At 42.4% G+C, this 26,863-nt stretch overlaps 2 protein-coding genes across 5 annotated transcripts in view; one reads left to right on the top strand and one right to left on the bottom strand.

Moving 5' to 3' along the window:
- Positions 1–21,461, top strand: part of Luzp1 (leucine zipper protein 1) — a 71,189-nt gene extending 49,728 nt beyond the window's left edge. Inside the window, exons 2-5 of one of the 3 annotated variants that reach the window (XM_051173691.1) lie at positions 1,970–2,071; positions 12,568–15,739; positions 17,430–17,591; positions 18,313–21,461. In XM_051173691.1, coding sequence (XP_051029648.1) covers positions 12,680–15,739; positions 17,430–17,582 — 3,213 coding nt within the window. In that variant the 5' untranslated portion in view covers positions 1,970–2,071; positions 12,568–12,679 and the 3' untranslated portion in view covers positions 17,583–17,591; positions 18,313–21,461. Of the gene's footprint in view, positions 1–1,969; positions 2,072–12,567; positions 15,740–17,429 lie in introns of all 3 variants that reach the window. The other 2 variants (XM_051173689.1, XM_051173690.1) reach the window with 2 other exon arrangements.
- A 1,443-nt stretch (positions 21,462–22,904) lies between these two features.
- Positions 22,905–26,863, bottom strand: part of Kdm1a (lysine demethylase 1A) — a 48,063-nt gene continuing 44,104 nt past the window's right edge. For both annotated transcript variants that reach the window (XM_051173760.1, XM_051173761.1), the window contains 5 exons: positions 26,429–26,616; positions 25,949–26,063; positions 24,733–24,860; positions 24,044–24,190; positions 22,905–23,344 (listed from right to left, as the gene is read on the bottom strand). In XM_051173760.1, coding sequence (XP_051029717.1) covers positions 23,159–23,344; positions 24,044–24,190; positions 24,733–24,860; positions 25,949–26,063; positions 26,429–26,616 — 764 coding nt within the window. In that variant the 3' untranslated portion in view covers positions 22,905–23,158. The remainder of the gene's footprint in view (positions 23,345–24,043; positions 24,191–24,732; positions 24,861–25,948; positions 26,064–26,428; positions 26,617–26,863) is intronic.

The following is a 26,863-nucleotide window of genomic DNA, read 5'->3' on the forward strand; positions in this document are numbered from 1 at the left end:
ACTCCCACTGTTTTCTCTGTTCTGTTCTGGTTTTTTTTTGGGGGGGGGGTTAGATTTATTTACTTTTTTGGAGGGTGGTGGTGGTTTCGAGGGTTTCTTTGTATAGCCTTGACTGTCCTGGAATTATCTCTGTAGACCAGGCTGGCCTCAACTCATAGCGATCTACTTACCTGCCTTCCAAGTACTGGGATTAAAGGTGTGAGCCACCCTTGCCTGGTGATTAATTTTTTAAATTGTTTTCCCCCATGTATAGTGTATATGTTCATTGGTATGAGTGTTTATGCAGAAGAAGTACATGTGTGCATGTTTGTATGTGTATAAGGCAGAGGTTATTTCAAGTATCTTCTATACCTTGTTTTTGAGATAGTGTATCTCACTGAACTGGAACTCTGATTCAGAGGTTGACTTACTAGCAGCAACCTGGGGTAACAGATGTATATCACCACACCAGGGTTTTGCATATAGGTGCTGGAGATTGATAAGATACCAAAGATAACAATGAACTCAGACCCTAGTGTTTGTGTAACGACTTTACCCACTGAACCACCTCCCCAGTTCTCCATTCTGCTTTTATCTGTTGAGTGAATTTTAAAAAGTTAGATACTATATTTCTGTTCTTAAGTTCCCCCTTTTTAAAGAACATCTAATTTCTCTCTCAAAATTTACCATTTTTCTTTAGTTTTGAGCATTTCTTTTACTTCATTAAATTTGTATTTTCTGTCTTTGGTAATTTCATCATGAATCCATCTTTGTGTTGCATTCTCTTGATTGCCTTTTAATTACTAGGTTTCATTTTCCTAATTCTTTACATAATTTGGGGTTATATCATATATTTAGGTGCAAGAGTATTTTCAGTTGATATTTTTAATTTTAGCACAGTTCTGATGCCCTCTTGCCTCTCTGGGCCAAGATGATGCTGAGATTCAAAACTGAGCTTCATGCGTGCTAGGCAAGTATTCTACCTTGAGCTACACCCCTTAGCCCACTCTTCAGGTTTTTTTGTTTTTGTTTTTTTTTTGTTTTGTTTTGTTTTGTTTTGTTTTGTTGTTTTAAAGCTTCCAGGTATTCCTTTTACTGTCATCTTTTAAGTTATTAAACAGAACTTTAATTCTGTACTAGATGTCTAAGAGAATAGAGGCAGTTAGTTGGTTTTGTGCTATGCATAAATATGTTCAAAAGCTTAGGTTAGCACTGACCTATAAACCACCTTCATTCTTCAAGACCAGGATAGATAGGAAGATTTGACCCAAGTTCTCTACCTCCCATAACTTTTCTCTAATCTCTGGTTTCAGATTGATTGGCTCTTCAGCTTTCTTTTAGGAAGATAGGGAGTGATTTGTATTAACTCCACTTTTAGCTCTAATTGGATGGTTCAGAGCCAATACAATCAATAAAATGAGAGTTAGTGTTGTGAAGTGGCTTGCTGTTTCCCCACTCCCAGATAAGCTTGAGTTGGTCTTCACTGTATTTATTGAGTAAGCTATAAGACTTCGGACAAATCACTTGACTTCTTGAGATTTAGATTATCTATCAGTAGGTGACATTATCACATATAGAAAAATACTGCCTAGGATTTAGTTAGTTTTCTATTTGTCCTCCAAAACATTTTATTTCTAGTGTAATTCCAGCTTTACCCCTAAGTCATTATATGACTCACCTTTTCCAAACTCTGTCATTTAGATGATTTCTGAGGTGCTTCCTGGCTACAAGATGTCATAAATATTTAGAATATTAGGAAACATTATTAATTTAAGACAATCTGGATTGGGAATCATATGATCTGATAGAAGGGGAAGTGGCATGGAGCCTAGTTCCTCTTCAGAGATATAGGTAGCTTCCTTCACAGCCAAGTATCGATATAGCTCTTACTTTGCCTCTTTTCTGATGCTGGACTGTATATGAAGGTCTTCGAGTCAGTTCAGCCATGTTGTGACTTATGCTTTATATATCTCTTTTATATCCTCTCTAGGTCAAGAGGCAGCTACCAGTGAAGGATAGTGACTGTTTCCAAGACATTAGGCAGTGGGGAGGGCAACGAGAAGTCACCACAGAAATTCCCACTACCTAAATGGTAAGTATATTATATAGTGATATCTGGCAAGCCAATAGAATTGGGTGGTTTTTGGCCTTTACAATTTTCCACCCCAGCAAGTGAAGGGAGAACAGTGTTGGTTGATGCCTTGTATGAACTATACATCAGAGACTAAGCATTTTACATGTTTTCTCTTTGAATTAAGCCTACCAACTTGATAGGGTTTAGTCTACTTTTGAAGCTAAAATCTTTCTTCCTTAACACCTATTCTAGGGGGCTGGAGAGATGTCTCAGTGGTTAAGAGTACTGGCTGGTCTTTCAGAGGACCTGGGTTTAATTCCCACACCTACATGACAGCTCACAACTGTCTATAACTCCCATTCCAGGGCATCCTTACACATACATGCACATAAAATAAAAATAAATCTTAAACAAACAAAAAATACCCATTCTGTGAGGTTAATGTAAGAAAGTGAGTTGAGAGGCCAAATAACTTCTCCAAGTTCACACAGGCAGCAAATGATAGAGTTAAGTTTTCAAACTAGGTCTTTTTCATCATATCACATTACTCTTTTGAGAAAGTTACTTTCTCAGTTGAGATGGTAGCTGATTTACCTTTAAGAAGCACACCAAAACAAACAGATTAAAGAAACTTGGACTAACAGCCAATTCCTTTTTGCTCTCTCTGGGTTTGTTGAGCCAGTCTTTATTGGCTGTACTCATGAAGGCTATGGAGAACGCCAACGAACTAGGATTGAGGGGTCAGAACACGAGCAGGAGTGAGTTAAGGGACCAAGTGGTCTTGGTCATTGCTGGCATGATAGGGATAGAGAAAGGTCTGGAGTAACCTATCTCAGTAATATTTCTCTTGTCAACCCACTCATGAAAAAGACATAAGGACAAAGAGGAACTCTTCATGAGGTATTAGATGACATATAAATAGGTTCTTTACCTTGTGGATCTTACATGCTGGTGGGAGAGTCAGACAATATTAGGTTTACACATAATGTGGCTAAACATTCGAGGCTGAAAAGTCGTGTCTTAGAGCTATTAAGAAATGGAATTAATTGTCTGGTGGGAAAGTATATGTCCTTGTCATTAGAAGTACTTAGACAAGAGTTGGATGATGCATTGAATTCTTTCCATTTGAAGAACTTCTAAATGCTACTTGGGTGTTAACTCTGAGGTTTGCGAGTCTAAAATGCATGAATTTATGATTCTGGGGGAATAAAAACCACTGAAATCAAATAATGAAATAGATACACTCAGGAAGTGGTAGCAAGACACTTGTTAGAAGGCATAAGGCTTTAAGACTGGTTACTAGGAGTGGTCCAGAGAAGACCGTTTAAAAAAACACCACTTTGATTTTCCTGTGGATCAGGAGATGCTAAACTCTGGGCTTCAGGCCCCTTTGCCCGATTTTATAAATAAAATTTAGTTGAAATATGGCTATGTTTATTCTCTTATATCTGACATGACTGCTTCACACCACAAAATAGAGTTGTTGGGTCAGACACCTTTGGTCCCACAAAACGTAAAGTATTTCCAACCCTTCCAACCTGAGTCTGTAGTTATGTGTCAAACTGCAAAGACATTTGCCGACCCCTGTATTAAATGACTATTGGGAACAGGAAATGAATCACAGCAACTATGTTGGGAGAAGGGGGAGGGCACGATTTATTATGTTCTATTTCAGACTTTCCTGCCAGGACAGGAAGAAGTCAGTTTCTAGATGGGGCTACTTAGAAGTAGGTTTAAGGGGCTGAGTATGTAGCTTAGCTGGTAGAGTACTTGTTAGTACCATCAGCACTACATAAATGAGGTGTGATGGCACATACCTGTTCTTGTACTTGGGAATTGGCGGCAGACAGATAAGAAGTTCTAGATCATTCTTGGTTACATAGAAAGTTCAAGGCCAGCCTGAGATACAAGAGGCCTTAGTTTGTTTGTTATTGTTTTTAAATGTTTGGCAGAAATGAGCTACTAAATGAAAGATAATTTTAATATTAATTGGAACTGAGGTAGATAATGATGTGGGAGACATTGACTTTAAGAAATGGGACTGGTCTTTAGAGATGGCTCAGTAGTTAAGAGCACTGAATGCTCTTCCAAAGGACCTGGGTTCAGTTCCCAGCACCCACATGACAGTACTCCAGTTCCAGGGCATCTGGCATCCTCATTCAGGCAAAACCCCAATGTACATAAAAAAAATAAAGAAATCTTAAAAAGAGAGAGATGGTACTGACTGGGTGGTGCATGCCTGTGAGTGACTCCAATACATGGAACATTATAAATTTGAGGCTAATGTGGGCTACATGCTAAGTTCCAGGACTACGTGGGCTTTAGGATGACACTTGGTTGAAACAAAATGCAAATAAGTGGGACTAGTCATTGTAAGGTGTACGGTTTTTCCTCCCGCCGCCTGGTCTTGTCCCGCCGCCGTGCCAGCCCCAAATAATACAGAGACTACAATTCTGTTGGCCTGGTTACTTGTTTCTTATTATGGGCTAGCTCTGCCTTAATTATTAACCCATTTCTGTGTATTTCCACGTGGTCTTACCGAGAGCAGAGGAATGGCGGTTCTCTTCTCTCCAGGCTCTCCATCCTGCCTCCTCTCCTACTTTCCCTTTCTTCCTCATCTCCTCGTCCCGCCTACCTAACTTTCCTATTGGCCAACAGTGCTTTATTCATTAACCAGTATGAGAAACATATACAGAATGACATCTCCCATCAAGTCATCCTTCCCTTTATTTTTCTGTGACTCCCCCCACCCCCAAGGTTTAGCATGAACAAGTTCTGTCCCAGGTGCCGCTCTCAGGTATAGTTAGTTGCTACTTCTGATCCCCAGGGTGTACGTCTGGTTAGTCAAGTGTGCTGAAGAAGAAAAACAGTGTAAGAAGATAGGGATGGTGGGTCATAAGATGATCAAGGAAAAGCTACTGCTGCTTTGCTTCCTCTCTCCCCTCTTTCCTTCCTTTGTTTCTTCATGTTGAGCTCACTATGAGCCCTTGATCTTCCTGCATGCTGGGATCACAGGCCAGTACCATTATGCCTGATAGAGAAGGCTTTATTTTTAAACCATTGTTTTACTTTTGACTAGATCTGACTTCTTAAAGATAAGGGGAAACTTTTAATGTATTTTAGCACTTCACAAAAGACTGGGTATATCAAGTGTTTCATAAATATTTAGTAAATAACTAAATTCTCCCCAGGGAACAGGCAAACATTAGAAAGAGAAGAATCTACCCTCTTCTCCGCTGGAAATAGCAGCCCCACCCCCAACCCCCTCCAGATAAGAAATGTGTATTTAGCTGCATGGTGATGCATGCCTTTAATCCCAGCATTCCTGAGGCAGAGGCAGACGGATTCCTGTGAGTTTAAGGACAGCCTGGTCTACAGAGTGAGTTCCAGGACAACCAGGGCTACACAGAGAAACCCTGTCCCAAAAACCAAAACCAAAAAGAAAAGAAAAAGAAGTGTTTATTGGAGGTTTTAAAACCCTATTCTAAGGAGTGGAGGAAGATCCAGAAATATTTTATGTTCTTACCTGGCCCAGTAGTGATATTTGTGCACACTGTAAGGAATGGTTTCAGCAGTTTGGCCCTGTTTCCAAGGAACAGACCCACAGATTAGAAGGGTAAGTATGGTGCTGGGACACTAAGCAAGTGGCACAGAGCTTGGGTGTGATCTTTTAGAACATTACCCCAGGACCTGATACTCTGTTCCATGTGGATCCACTCTTGCCAGCTATTTCCTCCTTTATAATCCATGAACAGTTCCTTGGCATTAGTTAATGTTTTCTGTTAATAGCCAGTGTCTGGCTAGCCATTGAATCATTCAGCCACTCAGACTCACCAAGTTTAAGCATTTATTGTGTACCAGGCTCCCTGCTGGGTACTGAGAATTAAGAATACAAATAAGAAAGATATAGGGAGAGATAGACTGAGTAAACAGAAGTTCATACAGTGTGATAAAATTTGGTTACTTTTCCTGTTTCCATGATAAAATATCCTGACAAAAATGTTAAGGGAGAGATAATTGGTCTGGCTTACACTTTGAAGGTGCCATCATCCATCATGGAAGTCAAGGTAGCAGGAGTGTGAGGAGGCTGCTCATTGAACCTACAGACCTGTTTCCTGTTACATAACAGATTTGTTCCATGAGAAATGCATTATAAACTAGTGAAAAGGGAATGTGTTGAGAGTGTTAGTTGAGGATAGGTTTTTTTTTTTTTTTTTGTTTGTTTGTTGTTTTTGTATGGGGTCTTCACTATGCTTCCTAGGCTAGTCTTGAGCTGCTTAGTTCAAAGGATCCTCTTGCTTTATAGTTCTGTGAGTAGCTGGAACTACATGAATGGTACCATGTCCAACTGTGTTTTAAAAATAGCATTGTTGAACCTGGTGTGGTGGCACCTGCAATCCTAGCACAGAGAGGCAGTGGAATCTCTCTGTGTTCAAGGCCCATCTGATCTATAAGGCAAGTTCCAGGACAGCCAGGGCAACACAGAAAAACCCTGTCTTGAAAAACTAACAAACAAAACCCTCCAACAAAATACAAAATAAAACAAGAAAGCATTATTGAGATATAAAATATATTATTTCATTGTTGAAATATAAGGTATATTATTTAAAGTTCATCTCTTTATATTATACAAGCATATTTACAATGACACACTGCTTTAAAGCACTTTGTAGACACATGGTGTCTTCCAGTAACTTATGCTAATATAATCTTTTTAACCTTTTATCTTTTGTCTTTTGTATCAGACTGTATGAAATTAGTTGAGTCCCTAATCCCCTATTATGTATAAATAGGTAAGACTTTTGCTGTGCCACTAAGCAAATGGCCAAAGGAAGGTCTACCCTCCCCCTCCAGTTTTGGAGTATATGGAAGCATGTAGGCTAGGGAAAGATGAGAGAGTCTAAAAATGTCTAGACAAGAGGAAAGAGCTATACCAAGAGAAGGGTGCAGAGTGATGGATGAGAGGGAGAGAGCTGGCCTTGGTGGTAGTGATTTCTCCTTTGTTGCTGTGTGTTGCACAGGCTCCATCTACTGGCTGTAGGAATGTAGTGCAATCAGTGGCCCTAAGTCTCCAAAAGGCATTGGTATTTCAAGCCTCACCTGCAAGTGTTGTTGGATTGTTGAGAGTTCGTTTTACTTTAGATGCTGGACTTTCTCTTATAGCTAAGACTGAGTTCTTCCCTCCTTTCCCCTAGCTTTGAGTCTTAATTTTCCAATGACTTAAATCCTTAGTGATTCTGTCACTGTTTCCAACAGCATTCCAGTTACTTAGTGCCAAACCCCTACCACCTGCCCATGTGGTGCTGGAGGTAGAACCCCAGGCTTTACATAGGCTGGAGAAAATGCCTTAGCATTGAGATGACTCCTCAGCCCCAGTGGTGATAGTTGTTATGTAATTGTCTTGATAGTTCCATCTTGGTTAGTCTTACCTCACAGCTCATCATTGCTTTTTTCTTACACTTTGAGAGGCTTCCATAATACAACACACTGTGTATACTTTTGGTTTCCTATTTGCCTCATAAATACTTTGTCCCTTTGCTGTTCTTTATCTCAACCAATAAAATATTTGGGTTCAGACATTTGATTTAGTTTTATCTGTGTTCACTCAATTCCTTGGAGATGTCATTGCTTTTATATTGACTCACAGATTTATATTGAGACCATCTCTCCCCTGACCTCTTCATGCGTGTGTATTTGTGGTCTCTATTGTCTTTGAATGACAACTAAGTACCTCAACAAATGTTTTAAACTGATCTTTTTCATACTGTTCCATTTGCAATCAACTGCACTGATTATCCTGCAAATTCAGGCCAGCAACCTTGGCCTAATTTTACGCTTTGTCTCATACATCATATGCAGTTCAGGAACAGAAGCATGGGTTCTACTTTCACATGACCAATTCTATTTCTCAGTGCTTTTATTGCCAGCCACAGTGGTCTTTGCCTGGATTACCATAATGCTTCCTATTTAGTCTTCCTAGCCCCGCTGTTATCTTCAGTGGTCTTTCTAAAAACCATGACACTTACAATGATCTTTATTTAGGTCATAATAGTTGCTGTCACCCAACATTGATATATTAAGGTTCACTTCTTTTTTTCTTTAATTTTTTTTTTTTTTTTTTTTTTTTTTTTTTTTGTGACGCGGTCTCCCTGTTTAGCCCTGACTGACCTGAAACCCACTATGTAGACCAGGCTGGCCTCAGACTTCATAGGGATCCACCTGCCTCTGCCTCCAAGTGCTAGGATTAATTGTGTATGCTACCACAATCAGTCTAGGCTTCACTCTTGATCTTGTATATTTTATAGATTTAAAGAGAGGTAGAATGACATGTATCCATAAATTACGTTATGCAGAGTATTTTACTGCCCCAAATATCCCCTGTGCTCTTCATGTTCCCATAGTTTTGCCTTCTCCAGGTGTCATTTTGTTAGAAGTTAGACTTTGTGAGCCTTCCCCCTTGCCTGAACACCCATGGTTTCTTTGGAGCATGTCCTGGAACTTGCTTTGTAGACCAAGCTGGTTTTGAACTCACAGAGATCTATCTGCCTGCCTCTGCTTCATGAGTGCTGGGATTAAAGGAATGAGCCAGTGGCCGGCTCCTTGGGAGCTGTTTTAAATTTGATAACTTGTTTCATTTTAGAACTGAGTTAATATTCCATTGTCTGGATGAAGTAGTTTATCCCTATCCTCACTGGAAGATGTCTCCCTGCTTCTAAGTTTAGGCAATTATAAATATAGTTATTATAGATATTTACATGCCTGTTTTTTATGTTAAAATAATTTTTCAGTCATCTGGGGTGAGGGGAAAAAAGGGTTAAAACCCCGCTGGATTAGGTGGTTAGAGTATGCTTAGTTTTAGTTTTTAAGAAACTGTCTTCAAAAGTGGTAATACATTTTTTACCATTGGCATGGACTTGAGAGTTCCTGTTGCTCTGCATCTTCCATGTTATTCATAATTTGTTCATTCCAGTAGCTATGTAGTGATGTTGGGGTCTTTGTTTTATTAAGACAAGGTCTCACTGTGTATCCCAGGCTGGCCTCAAGTTCAAGATTCAGTCTTCCTGACTTTAGCCTTCCCAAGTGTTGGGATTATTAGCATAAGCCACCATGCCCAGTTGTTGGCATGTTGTCTGTCTGTCTCTTTGTCCCAGTTCTAAATCAACATGATCTTTTCATGTGCTTATTTGCAGTTTGTATATCTCCTTTGTTGTGATGTCTATTCAGGTCTTTCACTCATGTTTTTCTTACTGAGGTAAGCATTTGTATATTTTGGATAATAGTCTATTCTTTGTAACCCTGGCTGTCTTGGAACTCAGTTTCTAGACTAGGTTGGCCTTGAACTCACAGGAATCCATCTGCCTTTGTCTTCCAAGTTCTGAGATTATGATTCCTGGTTATTATCAAATATATGTTAGTTATTTTCTCCCAATCTTTGGCTTGTCTTGATGTCTTTCACCAATTCTTTCCTGCATGGATTGTACTTTTGGGACAGTACTTAAGGTTACCACTGTACTCAAGATCATCTGATTTTTCTTTTTAAAATTTTAGGAGTTAATAGTTTTATATTTTATACTTAAGTCTGTAACAATCTTATAATCACTACTTGTTTTAAGGTGACTTTCTTTTGCTCCATCTTTTGAATTTCCTACATAGACAGACATGTCATGTTATCCTCATTCTCAATGTTTTTCTCTTTCCTCCCAGTCAACATATCCTTTATTTTTCTTGCCTAATTGTATTATCTAAGCTTCTGGTACAATGTTGAAAGAGATGATGAGAGAAGACATTCTTATTGTCCCTCATTCTGGCATGGAGGCCTTGAGTTTGTCTATGTGATATCATGTCCATTTTCTTCTTTAACCTATTGGTATGATGACCACATCAAGCAGTTTTCAAAAAGCCGTGAAAGACCCATGGAGGGCGTGGACCCTCACGCCCCGACTCAGGAAAGGCACCCCCCCCCCCAATCACTCACTCATGAGAAACGGTCTTGATGCAAAAGCATGAGGTCTTTTATATTTCAGTGCACTGGGGTCCACAACCATACTCCACATGGGGGTGTGTGTGTGTGTGTGTTAGTGTGTTATGCATCCAGGTGCCTGTGGAATGAGGGCACTGGATCCCCTGGAACTAGAGTTGTGAGCCATTTGAAGTGGATAATGGGCACTAAAACTTATGTCTTCTACAATTACTCGTGTTTTTAATCTCTAAGCCATCTCTTCAGCCCCATTATCTTTTCAAAGAGCCTGCTTTATCTTTGATTAACACCGCTATTTGTTTCCTTGTTTTAGTTTTTAATCTCCACTTACCTTTTCTATTTCTTTTGCTTAATTTTAGTGAATTAGCAGATTAATTACATAATTAGCTAATAGGTGGCTGCCTAAGCAGTCATCCTGTTTTCCTTTCCCTAGCAGCTGGACCTATCATCATCCAATTACTCTTTTTGTTTGTTTCTTAAGATGGAAGCTTCAAGGTTACTGATTGTTACAATTTCATCTACCATATGCACTGAGTGCCATGAATATCTCTAAGCAACACTTTCACTTCATCCTGTGAAATTTCATAAATAACTGTATTTCCATCATTTACACCCTCTCCTGCTCCTCAAACTCCCTTGCTACCCCCTTGAAATTCATGGCCTGTTTATAATTACTGTCACACACACACACACACACACACACACACACACACACACACAGAGAGAGAGAGAGAGAGAGAGAGAGAGAGAGAGGAGAGAAAATATGTGTTTAGGGTTGACCGATTTGAATTAGCTATCAATTGCTTGTAGCTGTAGGTGTTGGGTCTTTTGAGACTTCCCCCAACCATGTTGCAATGTTATCTGATGATATCATTATTTAGGCAAACTCATTGTTAAGACTTCATGGGTACAAGACTCTCATAGCAGATCTCCAATTTTCAGCTCTTAAAACCTTACCATCTTCTCTTTGTGCCATTCTCAGTTTATCCTACAAATTCAGGAAAGTTGCGTTTTCCTTCATTTCAAAATGTATTTCCAGCTATCTTCTGTTCCTTATTTGTTTGATTCCTTGGTGATCTAATTTAAGATGTCTTTTAGAATTGGTAAGATGATTGTCTTAGTATCTTTTTCTGTTGATGTCATTAAAATACCTTGATAAAAGCAACTCAAGGGAGAAAGAAAGATTTTATTTCAGCTTACAGTTTAAGGGCACAGTCCACCAAGGTGCCAGACATCTTAAGCAGCTGGTCCTATCATTCACAGGAACAGAGAGCAATAATTGCATTGCTGCTGCTCAGCTCCCTTTCTCCATGCATATAGTCCAATATCCTTGCCAAGGAAAGGCCATCCACAGTGGGCATCAATGAACACAATCAACTTCCCACGGCCATGTGCTGAGGCCTCAGGTGATTTCTGGATTCTGTCAAGTTGATAATTGACACCATCACAGCTGTTTTTTTATAGCCTTAAATGTGAGTTTGAGAGTGCCATCTGGTGGCCATGCACATGCCTTCTCTCCAGTTTACTGATGGTGCTCAAGAATTCATTAAGTTAAACTGCTCATGTTTGGTTGTTGCAGGGGATATATACTTCTAGATAGCTCCATGTCTTTTGTCTTCTACTTGCTATGCATTTAAAGTTCAGTTGTTTCCTCAAATATTATTCCTATGATTTGAATGTTTGTGTGCCCCATAAAACTTAGGTTCAAATTTAATCCTCCCTGATAAAATTAAGAGGTCACCCTTAAGAAGGGTGACAAGTTGTCCTTCAGTCATTCAAGTCTAAAGATTTAAGATACTCTCCTAGGAGTGGACATCAGGCCTGAAGCTGGCATAGAAGAACCTCCTGGTAGCCTGAGTTTTCAGTGTCTTCATCTGGTCTTTATAAATGATCCAGTGTCAGATCTTTTGTTAAAACAGCCAATTGATTGAGACAATTTCTTAAAACCTGTTGCTTTTATAAATTGTGGGTTTTTTGGGTTTTGTTTGTTTGTTTTTCCTGTACTCTTGTGTCTGGGAGCAGATTGAACTTTATTCTGTTTGGGGTAGGTTTTCTTTCTTTCACTAACTTGTTTAAAATATATTACTTCTTCCCTCCTTTGGTCTGCACTCCCTACCTCCCTTCCTTTCTTCCCACTTCAGGATTATTTAGTGTGCTGTTCCAAAGAGCTCACCACATGCTTTTCATGTGGTGATAGAGGAGAGAGGACTATGCTCATTTTACAGCTAAGGAAGAAAGGCTTTTATTTTTTAATGAAGACAGAAAAGGTAGAGATTGTATATGGTGGATGTCCTTGCACTCTGCCATGAGAATTTGGGGTTCCCTTCATTCTTGTGCCATGCTGTGCTTAGGAGTTAGCTCATTGTCAACCATGAAGAAAAGAGGTTTTTATGCAGGTTTATTCAAGTTAATCCATTAAAATTTTGAGTCGATGGTGTGTCCTCTATATAAGGACTGTAGATTGGAGTTCTTTTTATAATCAAGCTAACATGCCTTTTTAAAATTTGCTGACACACTTTCTGCTTTCATTCTGTAGACTTATAATGGTCTTCAGTTGCCGAAGAAGGTTGTGGATGCCAAAAGAAAGGTAACCAGTTTCTCCAGTGCATTTGGATGCCTCTAACAGTACACCTTGGCTGGCTGTAGACATGGCAGACATGACCAGCTACAAGGATGCTGCCTCCAGTCGACACCTGAGGTTTAAGTTACAGAGCCTAAGCCGCCGCCTTGATGAGTTGGAGGAAGCCACAAAAAACCTCCAGAAAGCTGAGGATGAGCTCCTGGACCTCCAGGAGAAGGTGATCCAGGCGGAGGGCAGCAACTCTAGCATGCTGGCTGAGATTGAGGTGCTTCGACAGCGGGTACTGAAGATTGAAGGTAAAGATGAGGAAATCAAGAGAGCAGAGGACCTGTGTCATATGATGAAGGAGAAACTTGAAGAGGAGGAAAACCTTACCCGAGAGCTGAAATCTGAGATTGAGTGGCTTCAGAAGCGAATGGCTGATTTAGAGAAGCTAGAAGAGGCCTTGAGCAGGAGCAAGAATGAATGCTCCCAGCTTTGTTTGAGCCTGAATGAAGAGAGAAATCTGACCAAGAAAATCTCTTCTGAGTTGGAAATGCTTAGAGTCAAAGTGAAAGAACTGGAATCTTCGGAGGACCGCTTAGATAAAACTGAGCAGACTTTAGTATCAGAATTAGAAAAGCTAAAATCATTAACCCTGAGTTTTGTAAATGAGAGAAAATACTTGAATGAAAAGGAGAAAGAAAATGAGAAATTAATAAAAGAGCTTACTCAAAAACTGGAGCAGAACAAGAAAATGAGCCGAGATCACACGAGGAATGCTTCTACCCTTTTGGAGAGGAATGACCTGCGAATTGAGGATGGCATCTCCACACTGCCTTCCAAAGAATCAAGAAGGAAGGGCAGTCTGGACTACTTAAAGCAGGTTGAGAATGAAACCAGAGACAAATCAGAAAATGAAAAGAACCGGAACCAGGAGGACAACAAAGTCAGAGACCTCAACCAAGAGATTCAGAAACTTAAGACTCAAATCAAACACTTTGAATCTTTGGAAGAGGAACTTAAGAAAATGAGGGCTAAAAACAATGACCTTCAGGATAATTACCTAACTGAACTGAATAAAAACAAAATCTTAGCTAGCCAGTTAGAGGAGATAAAGCTACAAGTCAAGAAACAGAAAGATTTAGGAAATGGGGATATAGAAGGGGAAGATGCTTTCCTATTGGGCAGAGGCAGGCACGAGAGGACTAAGCTCAGAGGTCATGGGGTTGAGGCATCCATGTCAAGGCACATACCCCGGGAACTGTCTCCTCAACATAAGCGGGAAAGGATCCGGAATAGGGAGTTTGCTCTTAATAATGAAAATTATTCTCTAAGCAACAAGCAGGCTTCTTCTATTTTTACCAACAGAAGGGCAGCAAAAACTTCCAACATGGGAGTGGGTGCAGACAATGGACCTCAGGAGACAAAGAGAGCTGAAGACCGATTTGTACCTGGGTCTTCTCAGAGTGAAGGGAAAAAGTGTAGGGAGCAGCCATCAGTGCTCAGCCGTTACCCACCAGCTGCCCAGGAGCATAGTAAAGTTTGGAAGGGAACTCCCAAGCCAGGCCCTGAGAGTGGACTTAAGGGGAAAGTAGAAAAGACAACTCGAACATTTAGTGACTCCACCCATGGACCTGTTCCCAATGATACAATGGGTAGAGGCGATAAGACTTCTGAGATCTCTGAGGCCCTCTATGGCAAGAGAGCGCAGGTACCTGGAAATGGAAGTCAAGTAACTCAGGCTGCAGATTCTGGTTGTTCTAAGGCCACTGGAGCTCTGTCCTCATCTCGAAGAGCCTCCTCAGAAGGGATTTCTAAAGGCAAAAGGGCTGCTAATGGCCTGGAGGCTGATGCCAATTTCCCAAGTTCTAAATCTCCTATTTTATCAAAGTATCCATATAGTTCAAGAAGCCAAGAAAATATCCCTCAGGGCTTTTCAGTGCCAAATAAAGAAGGACTTGACCAGTCTGTAGCAGTTGTGATGGAAGACAGCCGTCAGCATGAAGCCCTAAGGTGTCGTGTCATTAAATCCAGTGGCAAAGAGAAGCCAGACTCAGATGATGACTTGGACATAGAATCTCTTGTTACTGCCAAGTTGGTAAACACAACTATCACGCCAGAGCCAGAGCCCAAACAACAGCCAAACTCTAGGGAAAAGGTCAAGTCCCGAGGAGGACCTAGAACTGCCCTATTTGAAAATGATAAAAATGCTGCAATAGAAAATGAGTCAGTGAAAGCTACCAGAGCTTCCTCCAGTGCTGCTGTTGAATTCCCAGATGCCAATGGTGCTGGGGTAAAAAACCAAAGGCCCTTCAGCCCCAGAGAGGCCCTGCGATCTAGAGCAATCATAAAACCTGTTATCATTGATAAGGATGTGAAAAAAATCATGGGAGGGTCTGGGACTGAGGTTGTATTGGAAAAGCAGAGATCCACCTCTAAACCTGTGCCAAGCAAAGTGACAAGCAGCATCACCATCTACCCCTCTGAAAGCAGTGGCCCTAGAGCTGTCCAAGGAGAGGCCCCAAGGGAAAGGCATACCTCCACCAGCAACATCCAGGTGGGGCATCCAGAGCTCACAGCAGGTAGCAACCATGTCAACTCTCCCCTTGAGCTCTCTATTCATAAACATGATATCACCTTGCAGCTCACAGAAGCTGAAAGAATGGGAGATGGGTCTCTAAAGAATAGATCGGAGACAGTGGTCTCTCGGAGCAGCATTCTAATCAAGCCATCTGATTCTGTGGAGAGGAACAGTCATGCCCCCCAAGCGGAGACAATCAGGTGGAAAAGTCATAGTGCCTCTTCAGAGGTGGGCTCTTCTGACACCAGACATGTCACTGTGAGGAATGCCTGGAAGAGTAAGCGAGACTTGAAATGTTCAGAAGACACCCCAGCTCCAGTAGGTAGGCACTTAGAATCTACCAATGCCTACACACAGAGGTCTTCCACAGACTTCTTAGAGCTTGAACAGCCTAGGCTCCTCCCTTCTGAACAGGGCACTCGAAAGGTAGGAGATGCAGGGGATGCTCCTGAACTCTCCTCTAGAAGGACCCAAAGTAGCCTCACCGCAGCAGAGGTTCTCACCCGGAGGAATCGTATAGGAGATGCCATCACTGCCGCCTCCTGGAACCACACGGCAAGCATGGTGAGTCTCACTTTCCTTCCCATTCTGTTTCCCCTCAGCCTTGATCTGTTCAGCCTAGGATTTAGGGAACCCAGAATGCTGGGAAATACTGAGTCTCACATAGGCTTGGCAAAAAGCAGCATGACTTCCAGAACCCTTCATCTAGTTTGTCTTCATTTTCCTTTCACACGGAAGGGGAGCAAACAGAAAGTGGCTTTGTTTCCAGAGCAGTGAACAGAAAGCTCTTGGGTACCTGTGGGGTGTCAATGAACATGTTCTTCCTGTCCTGCCTCAGTTGGTGAGCAGGTCTCTGTGGGCAGCCTACAGATAAGGAGAGTGAGGGCCTACCCTGGGCCTACTTTATAAGTGTTATTTTCTTTTGTCCCAGATAGGCCTACCCCATTGTATTTTCTGTGTGAGTGCTTCTATATGACTCATTTAAAGGCAGATGAACCCACAATCAACTGACTTGAGACCAATGTGTTAGAACAGAACTTGGAGAAGGCCCCAGGGATGTCCTGAACCTGGATCCGTTGACCATTAAAATATCTTGCTTCTAGACACATAGTACCTTTTAAAATTCCTTTTTTTTGGGGGGGTGGGGTGGGGGGAGACAGGGTTTCTCTGTGTAGCTTTGGAGCATGGCCTGGCACTCACTCTGTAGACAAGGCTGGCCTCAAACTCAGAGATCCACCTGCCTCTGCCTCCTGAGTGCTGGGATTAAAGGCATGGGCCACCATTGCCCGGCAGGATTAGATTTATTGTGTATGGGTGTTTTGTTTACATGTGTGTCTGTGTACCAAGTCTGTGCCTGGTACCAACCACACAAGCCAGGAGTGTCAGACACCCTGTGACTAGAATTACAGATGGTTGTGAGCTGCCATGTGGATGTTAGGAATTGAACCTATATCTCTGGAAGCATAAGCAGTGCTCTTAACCATTGAGCCATCTCTCCAGCCTATGCTAGTGCTTTTTAAAAAGGTAGGCAACTGTGGGTTAACTGGACCAGCGTGTCAATCTTTTAGGTTGACATTTGGCTTCACCCCATATCCCTTAAAACAGTCCAGTGAACAATATCGTCTTCGCTTTTCACATCTGAGTAGCAAAGATGAAGGTCTTAGACAAGGCACCTTATTCGTCATCCAGATGAGAAAACCAAAGTGCAAGTTGGAACCTTAGGAATGCCTCTCTACCATGATCACCTGCCTTTTCTGATCATATTGACAAGGCAGAATTCCAAGAGTGGGGAGAAAGATGCTATCTCAGGTCTTAAAGATTTGCCTGAGTTTCCAGGGAGACAGAAGTCAAGGGACAGAATGATATAAGAGGAAAATGTGAATTTTTTCATAGATCATGCATAGGAAATAAAGACCTAACTTTCTCTTTAGCATACTCCAGCCATGCAGCAAGGAAATTGGCTTTCACACATACCTCTTGGGAGTACTTGCTCCCATAATGCTGTTCTAGGCTCTGACCTATAATGGGGTCTGTTCAGTTATGAACCTCTTGGTTTCCTCAGTTATTTCCAAGGAGTTTTATACTGACTTGAGCTGTGTTCTCCTCTCCCCCAAATGTCTTTGCAGTTTACTGTGTAGTATGTATCTATTCCAGTTACAGGTCCGAGAGCTTACCAGGGTGGAAGGTTAGGTTGTCTCATTTCCCTGTACTATCTCTATAGCTCACTTTTTATTTTTGTTACTCACTGGCACAGGAGGAAGGGGAGGATGGCACATCTGTTACCAGCAGACGAGTGCACAACGCTCTGGAACATTCTGAACTGCCCGGGAAGCAGGGGTTGCCAGAGCCTGGAGTCTGGACTGAGGAGCAGCTAGAGCCAGCCAGGCCTTATGCTGAGGAAGACTGAGCCAGCTAGGTGAAAGTCTGCTGTTTCTTCCCTCCTTCTGCTTCTCAGCTCCTCCCCTTTCCTGGCCTGTGAAGGATCCAAGGCCAGTTAATCAGGCTAGACACAAGGCCTTGGCTGGAGACTAGAGAGCCAGGCTATGGCTCAGGTAATTTTTGCCAGTTGCCTAGTAGGATCAGAGACTACAAACCAGTCACTCAGGCCAGCCTTCCTGATGCATGAGTAGTCCTCTCTCCTATGCCTGTCCCCAAGGTAGCATCGAGCACTCTCAGACCCCCAAACTGGAAGTGATAGAAACCCACCACCATATAGAGGCAGCCAAAAGCTCTCTGTGCTCCTTGGTGAGCTGTTTGTGTATCAAAGGCCAGCCCTTCTCGCTGTGTACTTGATGCCGATGCCCCACCATATCTACTTGGCTCCTTCTTTGTCCTAAGGGATCCCCCTGGAAACCGTCAGCCATCATTTCCATCTGGAGGACTTACATTCCTGTCTTTGAGTTCTTGAGAATTTGGAAACAGAAGAAGAGTCTGTGCTGTTGCCCCTAAGTAATTATGGGACCACCCTTTTGGCTAACCAGTTTCGTGGAGACAGAGCATGACACCAAGTGGAATGACACCATCCTCCCACTCCAGCACTTGGCTCACCTTCCAAAGGCATCAGAAACAGACAGATCTCATGCATCTCCTTTCCTGGGCACCAACATTGCTGCTGGTATCATCTCTGTTCTCCCCAGGGCCTGGAAACTTCAGCTGACTTCATCACTCTCATCTTGGGAAAAATCTTAGACTGAGCTGGCAGACCCAGCATACCCTGCCTTCTAGGAAGTGCCCAGCAAATGGGAAAACAAACAAGAATAATTGAATTCCTTTAGTCACTCCACAAGCAATAGCTCCATGAAAGGCATGGACTGACTGCTCTCTCCCATTCCTCTTCCATCCTGTGGAGGAGGCCTCGCACTTTACCATGCTGACTGCTAATGCACCATTCCCACAAAAGCAAGCCCTTGGTATCTACGAATAGATCATTATTTCAGTAATTTCATTGGAGGAAAGCCAATACCTGCCTGTTGAGGGCCTCAGATTTATGCAGTTCAAAGTGCATTAAGCCTTTTAGGAAGGTGGATAAATAAAAAAAAACTTTCATCTCCTTATATCAACCACATGGGGAAGTTAAGAACTGCTTGCTTGTCACTGAGTTTTTTGAAGCATTCTTTCAGTTCACAGGGATCCTCCACGGCTACCTATGTAGTGGATGTCATTGCCTTATTATACTGGGAGTCTGGAAAGCCACTTTTCCCCATCCCTCCTAGCTTTGTCACTCCTTATTTGTGACCTTTTGGCAAGTCATTGTCTTCTTGGAGCCACAGTTTCCCCTATTTCTAAAAATGACTTCTTTGTTGGTTATTCATTTGTTGCTTACATGTGAGTATACACGTGCATGCTGGGGTTGGACATAGGATATGGTGTGCTAGGCAAATGTTCTGCCACTGCTGCTTCACAGCTAGCTTAGAATGAGTTCTTTGGATTGGATGACCTCTAAGGCCTTAACTTTGGTATTTCAAATTTGTTTTCATCCCTTGGTGTGAGCTGACTCTTGCTTTTGAAGGTGGTGTTCACAGGAATCTAGGGAATGTGTTTATGCCTTCAGTTGTCTTCCAGGTCTTATACTTTCTCCTTTCCTCATGTTTCTGTCATGGGGATGAGCTCAGAGAACTCTGTAAGGCCTGTCTTCAGTCTGAGGTGAAAGGATTAGATTGGGTGGTCTCAGGTCTATATGGCACAGGTGTTCCCCAGTGCCATGTTTCCTGGCTTTCAAGCTAGGTGCTTTCTATAACACAAGTTTGATTGATTCCTGTTTCCGTGCCTCTTCCTGTGAATTTCCTGGACAGGGAAGACTCAGGACATCCTCAGGAGGACTGAGTAGTCTCCTCCACCCTTACTCAGCACACACACACTGGCACTTATCTGCCCTTGTCTGCATCAGACTCAGCCATCCTGCCAGGGTGTGGGGAGATCTACTGTGTTTTTTTTTTGTTTGTTTTTGTTTTTTGTTTTTTGTTTTTTTTTGTTGTTGTTGTTTTCAAATCCCCAGGGACAGGAACAACTTGCTAACACTTCTGTTTGAATGGAGTTTTGCTAACCTGAGGTCATTGTCATGTGTCTTGCCTCCACATCCCAACTTGATGTACAACTCTAGGGTAGTGTTTTCAAGTTCTGTTCCTGCTGCTGCTTTTGGGTCACTGGCCAGATACTCCTTCATTCAAAGCTGCAACCTCTCTCACTCACATTCTTCTGTACCAGTTGGCAGCCCTGAGAGTTCAAAGGAAACAGAACTCTGTGGTAGTCCACTGAAGAGTATAGGAAATTAAGTCTGTGGCTCTTCTCTACTGATAGACACAGGGGCACCAAACCCTGCCTCAAAAGATCTCGACAATAATTTTTGTCTTTGGGTGTCGAGCCCTGGATTCTGGTGCTGTAGCTCCTGGTGCCAAAGTCTGGATCTTTCCACATTTTAGCAGTACCAATACCTTCTGCTATCTAACATGTTCTGTGGAATAGGAACAGCGATGGGCTGCCATTTTGAAAATCTGAGTGCAATAGCATTTGATTGTAACAGTTATGTCAGGATATTATTTCTTTAATCTGCACACTTTTGTAGAACAGCTATAAAGTAGATATATTTTTAAATTGCAGACAACATTTATCCTAAGAAAGTGAAGTTTGGAGGGTTTGGTTCCTCTGGGCTTTACATGAATGAACAGGCTGGCTCTGGTTCCAAAGTCAGAAGGCACATTTCTGGGGAAAAAAAAAAAACCAAGATGTACCTTTGGGTCCAAGCTGGATGCTAGAGGAAACCTCCAAATAGGAGACCCATAGTCAAACTGTTGTCTAATCAAGCCAAATATTCCTTTAGTCCCCATAAACAGACTCACTTTTATGACAAGTGCTTCTCAGTAGTCTGGGTAGATGGCCAGCAGGTGTTTATCAGAGAATTCTGAGGAACCTATTTCTAGAACTGCCTGGAGCTGGATCCACCTGCTCTGTTACCTGCCACTTGGGTACTGGAAGTCAGAAAAGGCTGCAGGGTGGCAGGCAGGAAGCTGTGCCAGGTCTGTTTCTGTGGCAGTGAAATAGTTCAGAGTACGAGTTAAAGGGATTTGTGTGGGGCCAAGGCTACAGGCAAGTTTGCACACCAGTCATCCTTCATGCAGCAGGAGCCGGTGCCTGGAGGAATAGTGGACATCTTGTCCTGGGCAGTGTTAGTTGTTAGATTTAGTGGGTCAGTAAAGGAGCAGGGACACAGAGGCTAACCCCCAGCTGCTTCTGTTGGCATGGGTTTCTTCTCTGACAAAGACTGCTTTGCAAGAGCTGCTTTTTAGGGATTATCTTTTGAACACCCTGAATAGGGAACAGGGTTCTCAACACCTCGACCAAGGTCATAGGAAAGAGGTCCTATTTTTCTTGCTGCTTCACAGCTCAGAACATGTATTGAATGGAATGTATTTTTAAGAGAATAAAGTCTATTTTTTTGTATTTTAAAGATTGGGAGGGCTAGGAAGATGGCCCTTAAATAAACTTAGCATGATAGGCCCTTTGCTGGGGCCTCAGCTATTGGTCCATATCCACTTGCCTAGGCAGGTGGCTCTGGCTTCTCCTCTGCCCCTTGGAGTCTAGGTGCAGCAGCTTCTACATTCCTGCTCCAAGTATGGGACCAGAGAGGCCAGAACCTGCCTCTGGAAAGCAGGGCACAGCCACGGGCAGTGGCTCAGGGCTCCTTGGGTGCATGTGTATAGTTGAAGCTGCCTGTCTGCATGTGTCCTTAGGCTGTAATGCTCTGTTGGCTCTGCAGCACAATATAACCAATAAAGCTCCCGTTTCCATATGCTCCTTTGAGTCAATGACAATTTTGTCAATATAATCCTGGGAACAGTGGTTCTCTCTGAATTGGTGTTGCTGGTATGGAGTTTCACAAATTTAGGTAAAATGCCTAGCTAATAATTTATGCTGTAAAAGTGAACCAGAGTTAAAACCAGCAGCTATCTCTGCTCTGTTTTCCTTTTAGGAGGCTTATCACACACCTTTAATAGCAGCAGAGGCTGAAGGATCCATCTCCTGTGAGTTCCAGGACAACTAGGGCTACACAAACAGCATCTTTTTGACAGTGTGTGTGTACCCTTGGCTGTCCTAGAACAGAGGAGACTTCAAAGGCACTATAAGAAGAGTTTTGAGATGGGAAATTAGACTTGGACTGTAAGTACAACGGTTCAACTACAAGGTGCTTATTACTCCATGCAACACAGACAGGCACTGGTACGTGAAAAGATAGAAACATTCCCTTGGAGCCTCCAGTTTAATAGACTGCCCTTAGGAATTATAATGGGGAAGGGGGCAGTGGTTAAGAGCACCGCCTATTTTTCCAGAGGTCAATTCCTAGCAACCAAACAGTAGCTCACAACAATGAGATCTGGTACCCTCTTCTGGCATTCAGGTATACATGCAGGAAGAACACTGCATACATAGTAATAGCTTTAAAAAAAAAAAAAATGTATGGAGCCATCTCTCTCCAGCTCCATAGTTTTTAAGTACAATGGACCCCAGTTTGGTTCTTAGAACCAGCATGGAGGCTCACAGACATATAGGCATGTATATATAATACACATACGTCATACATGTAGGCAAAAACTAGAACCTTAAAGAAGAACTGGAGAACATAGGTGTGTGCCGCCATGCCTGCAAAAGTTACCTTTTTTTAAGGAGACATATGATAATAGAAATATCTATTTCATTGGGTGGTGGTGCACGCCTTTAATCCCAGCACTTGGTGGGGGGCGCAGAGACAGGTGGATCTCTGTGAGTTCGAGGCCAGCTTGGTCTACAGAGCGAGTTCCAGGACAGGCTCCAAAGCAATACAGAGAAACTCTGTCTTGGGACCACCACTCCCAACCCTGGCCAAAAAAAAAAAAAAAAAACTGTCAGTAGGAGCTCTTGGACCTGACCAAACCATTTGTCTGCCTCCTTAATGCAATATAGAGAATATATATATACTATTGTTAAAGGTAGGTAAGAGCAACACTTGTGTATTATCTACATATATATGAAGCTTTAATCCAAAAGATCAAACTAATTTTATATGAGGCTAGAGATGGCCCAGTAGTTTAAAACAAACAAACAAAAAATACTGCTATTGCAGAGTGCCTGAATTTAGTTCTGAGCACATACATGGCCTCTGGCCATCATGATCACCTACTTCAATGCACATAAATTAAAAATAAACCATTATATAAAATTATTTTAAACTTTTATTCTCAAAATATATTAAAAAAAAAAAAAAAGCCAAACTCCAAGACTAAGGAGGTTATCTCACAGCACTTGCTTGTCTTGGTCTTTATGGAGACATAATTCCAAATTCCTGGGTAAGTTCCTCTCTGTGCTGTCAGTCAAAGGAGCCAGCCTCTGATGTCAAACTAGGAGTCCTGCAGTTGATGACATAGGAGTTTCTAGTAGGATCAAGTATTGCTAGAAGAGCTTGCTTACATGGCAGATCTGTCCATTGGACCTCTGTTTTCAGAACCATCTGTCTCACATGCTTGGAGACTGCTGTGCAGGGACACCTGATGTGGCCTGACGAGGCAAAGTGTACATGGCTCCCAAAAACTGGTCTGCAATCCTTCCTGCTTCTCGAAGCCCACTCAGCAGAGCACCATGGACTGTAGCTGGGTAGTTCCGGATTGTATGTTCTCCAGCAAAGAAGAGTCTTGGGATGGGCTTGGGGGGTGGGGGAGAGATAATCAACAATAGTGTCTTAATTCCCAAATTCCTGTTTAATTTCACGTAGTATCTACTGATGATATCCTAAACTCTGAGCCACACGGAGGAGAGCCTTCTTAAGCAGGAATGTGTTTGAGAGCAGACACCAAACCTTTGGGTTGTGATAATGAATACTCTGGAACAAGGTCTAGCATAGTCTACATAAGCTAGGATCGACAAGGCCCTAGTGACTCAGACCTCTGCAACCCTATAAGATGCCATAAAATTAGGTGCAATTAAAAATAGGGTTTAAAAAAAAAAAAAAAAAAAAAAAAAAACAAGCTTGTATGCCCATGGAAGTAGAAGAGGGTGTGGTGTTACAGGAGCCTGTGAGCCATCCAGTGTCAGTGCTGGAGATTGAACTCAGGTCTTCTGAAGAGCAGCAGTCTTTCCAGTCCCCAAATAGGGCTTTTAAAGGGGACAAAGCCAAGCAAGAAGAGAATTTACTGACTTAGATGTAATTCTGGACTCTTACCCTTAAAATCTAGGCTGCTTGCATTTACAAAAACCCCAGCTATGAGAAATAGTACTTTATTCTCAAAGTATCTAAGGACAAGAATGACTGAAGTCTAAAGTAGCCAGAGAGTACATTTCTACCCTGAGCTCTTGATCTTTCCCCAAATAGGCCCAGACACAGATTTCTTTCTAGTTCCTCACCTGTGGGGCACCTGGAATTGAGGGGCCAGGAGTGATTGGCTGAGCCATTAAATCATAGTCATTTCCAGAAGATCCTGCAGCCACATAGGAATAGGAACCTCGGGCCCAAGGATCAGCACGCCAGCGGGACACCACAGTCTCCTTGGGCTAGATACAAGAGAAGCATGAATATTACTGATGGTGGGACAAAGCAGCCATTACTGAAAAGTAGGCAGGACCCAGGTAACAGACAAAATGAGGGAACCAGGTCGATGGATGCTGATGCTTTGGATGCAGACACAAGAGAATCCATGTTGCCTCCTCTATGACAATCAGCACTTGACCTTTTTCATAAATTCACATAATGGCATTAATTCACCTTAAATCTCACAAGAGGCTAAAGTATTGCAGTTGGCTTGAAAAATCATAAGCTATAAAGAAATTCTCATACAACTCCCCAATGTAGTCACTGAATTCACTTGCTTGTGATGTGACCCCACATACAGAAGGGAGAAACTCAGCTAGCTAGCAGCTGCATTCTCTGGGTCATGTCCTTAAAGTTTCAAACATTAAAATTCAGGCCAGCTTAGCACATGTCTCCATTTTGACATAAATGTCCTGATCAATAATTTAAGCTGCAAACTGCAAATAAGCCAAACCTCAGTTCAACTGGAAGCTGGATCCCTGCTTGTCTACTCATTCTCACATACCTGTGGTACTGCACTGCTACCAAAAATCCCTTTGAGAATGGCCAGGCACCGGCCAACAATCACATCATCACTAATGTTCTCCATGATGCCAGCAGCTTCTCCTGCCACCAGGGCAATTAGTATTGGAGCTGAGGAAACAAAAGACAATTTACTCAGAAGTGTTTTCTTATAAGAACAAAGTCCTGTCAGGCCCTACTTTGTTCTTGGTACTGTAAATGTCAATGAGCCATGTAGTACCACACAGAGCTAGAAACAAGCTATTTTTTCTGAACTCTGTCCCCAGAAACTGACCAATGGGTACTCATCTGCTTATGACTTCCGAGAGTTAAAGGAACTAACATTTCTATATTTAGGTATAGAATTCATAGTCCTAGCCAAAGAAGTTGCTTCCACGGCAATGGCAACATCCCTTCTACCTAGCTGAGATCCTTCATACCTATCACTACCCTCAGTCAGCCATTTGGTATACTAGAAGCTTCCATGACAGTCCCAGAGCTACAAATTATACTAGAGTTAATAGAAAACCACACATACACAGAATCACGACCTCTGATAAAGCTGTGCCAATACCGGATATTGTAAAGAGACTATATAAGGAGATTTAATTCAGATTCTAGGCAACAGAAATGTGTGCCTTAAAGGCCTCTTCCAATACATTCAGCCCAAGCTGTGAAGGCTGAGCAAAGTGAGCCAGATAGTGAAAAGAGAAACGCAAACAGATGGGCTGAACAAAGAGCTGGGATCAGGGTACACTGGGAAGGTGGGAAGGGCTTTTGTGAGGGGCTTAGGTAAGAAATCTGTGTTTCCCTTTTGCTATGCAAAGCAATCAGCTAATGCAAAACTAACAGAAGCAGGGACACTAGTAATTACTAGCAAATGCTATGGGAGGTGACAATGGCCTGGATAAGGACACGGGTGATGGATAAGGAATGAAAGAGCAGGGAAGAATACCATGAAGCTGGCATTGACAGGACCAGATGGCCTGGGTGGAACCAGGGAAAAGGCATGGCATCACCTTGGTGTATGAATGCCTCTTCAAGTGGGGACGGAACGAGTGATAGTCAGAAAACTGCTCCTAAGCAGTGGCCTACAACTGCTGCACAGGAAACACCTGTTCTTCTCTCTTCTTGGAAGAGGGAATTAGTGCTTTAGTTAATCAACTGATGGTATGTTTCTATTGAAAGTATGGGAAAAAATTAAACCAGCAAGCAGTTACCTTTATATAGGTTCCAGAAGAGGAAGAGTTCGCCCCTGCTAGCAGTTGTACTCCCAACATGCCCAAACAAATTTACACTTGGATCCCAGAACACTCGGTCAAAACACAACACCACCTACCACAGGAAGGAAGCATATAAGTTGGCTTATAAGCATATAAGAGATAGCTTTCTGTTAGCATCGTATGTGTCCTTTAAGGTCTTACTTATACTTACTGACCGCTTTCAGTGTAAAAACAAGAATCCCCATTGCATTATGATGTGACTTGTGACCCTCAGAAGGCTTGAGGTTATAACAAGATTAAGTGTACTTGAATATTATATAATACAACCAGGCACTGGGTTATATGAACTGCCAGGCCTCAGGCCTGGAATCACAGTGGAGGGTGCAGGCAAACATGGCTGCATGGAGACCCCATTCCTCAGTGATGCCACTGGACACCAAACAGTAGGCTATAATGAGAGGAAGGAAAGCATGTCACCTTGTTAAGGTTGCCAAATCCCATCCTTTGAACTGCAGATGTTTTCCACTCAGGAAGAGGTGGCACAAACTGCACAGCTGGTGGCTGCTGCTTCAACACTCCCAGGGGAAGGGTACAGAGAACCGCATCACACTTATAAATAAAGGTTTGACTTGTGGAGCGTGTATTCACAGCGATCACTTCACATCCTGGAGAAAGCGGGAAAACTTTATTGTATTGGTGATGAGGATGACATCAACGAGGGAACTGGACACGGTGGCCAACAGGATTGGCATGCTATTTCCTTCATTTTTCAGACAAGAAGACAGAAGGGGGCTACGGCTGCCAGGATTTAAACCCCCAGTCAATAAGGAACCCTTGATTGCCCCCATTCCACACAAGCAATATACTAAAGTGGTTGCCTGTTCACTAAGGAACTTGAAGACTGGCACAAAA

The sequence above is a fragment of the Phodopus roborovskii genome, unplaced genomic scaffold (genome assembly GCF_943737965.1).
Source record: "Phodopus roborovskii unplaced genomic scaffold, PHOROB, whole genome shotgun sequence".
NCBI lineage: Eukaryota > Metazoa > Chordata > Mammalia > Rodentia > Cricetidae > Phodopus > Phodopus roborovskii.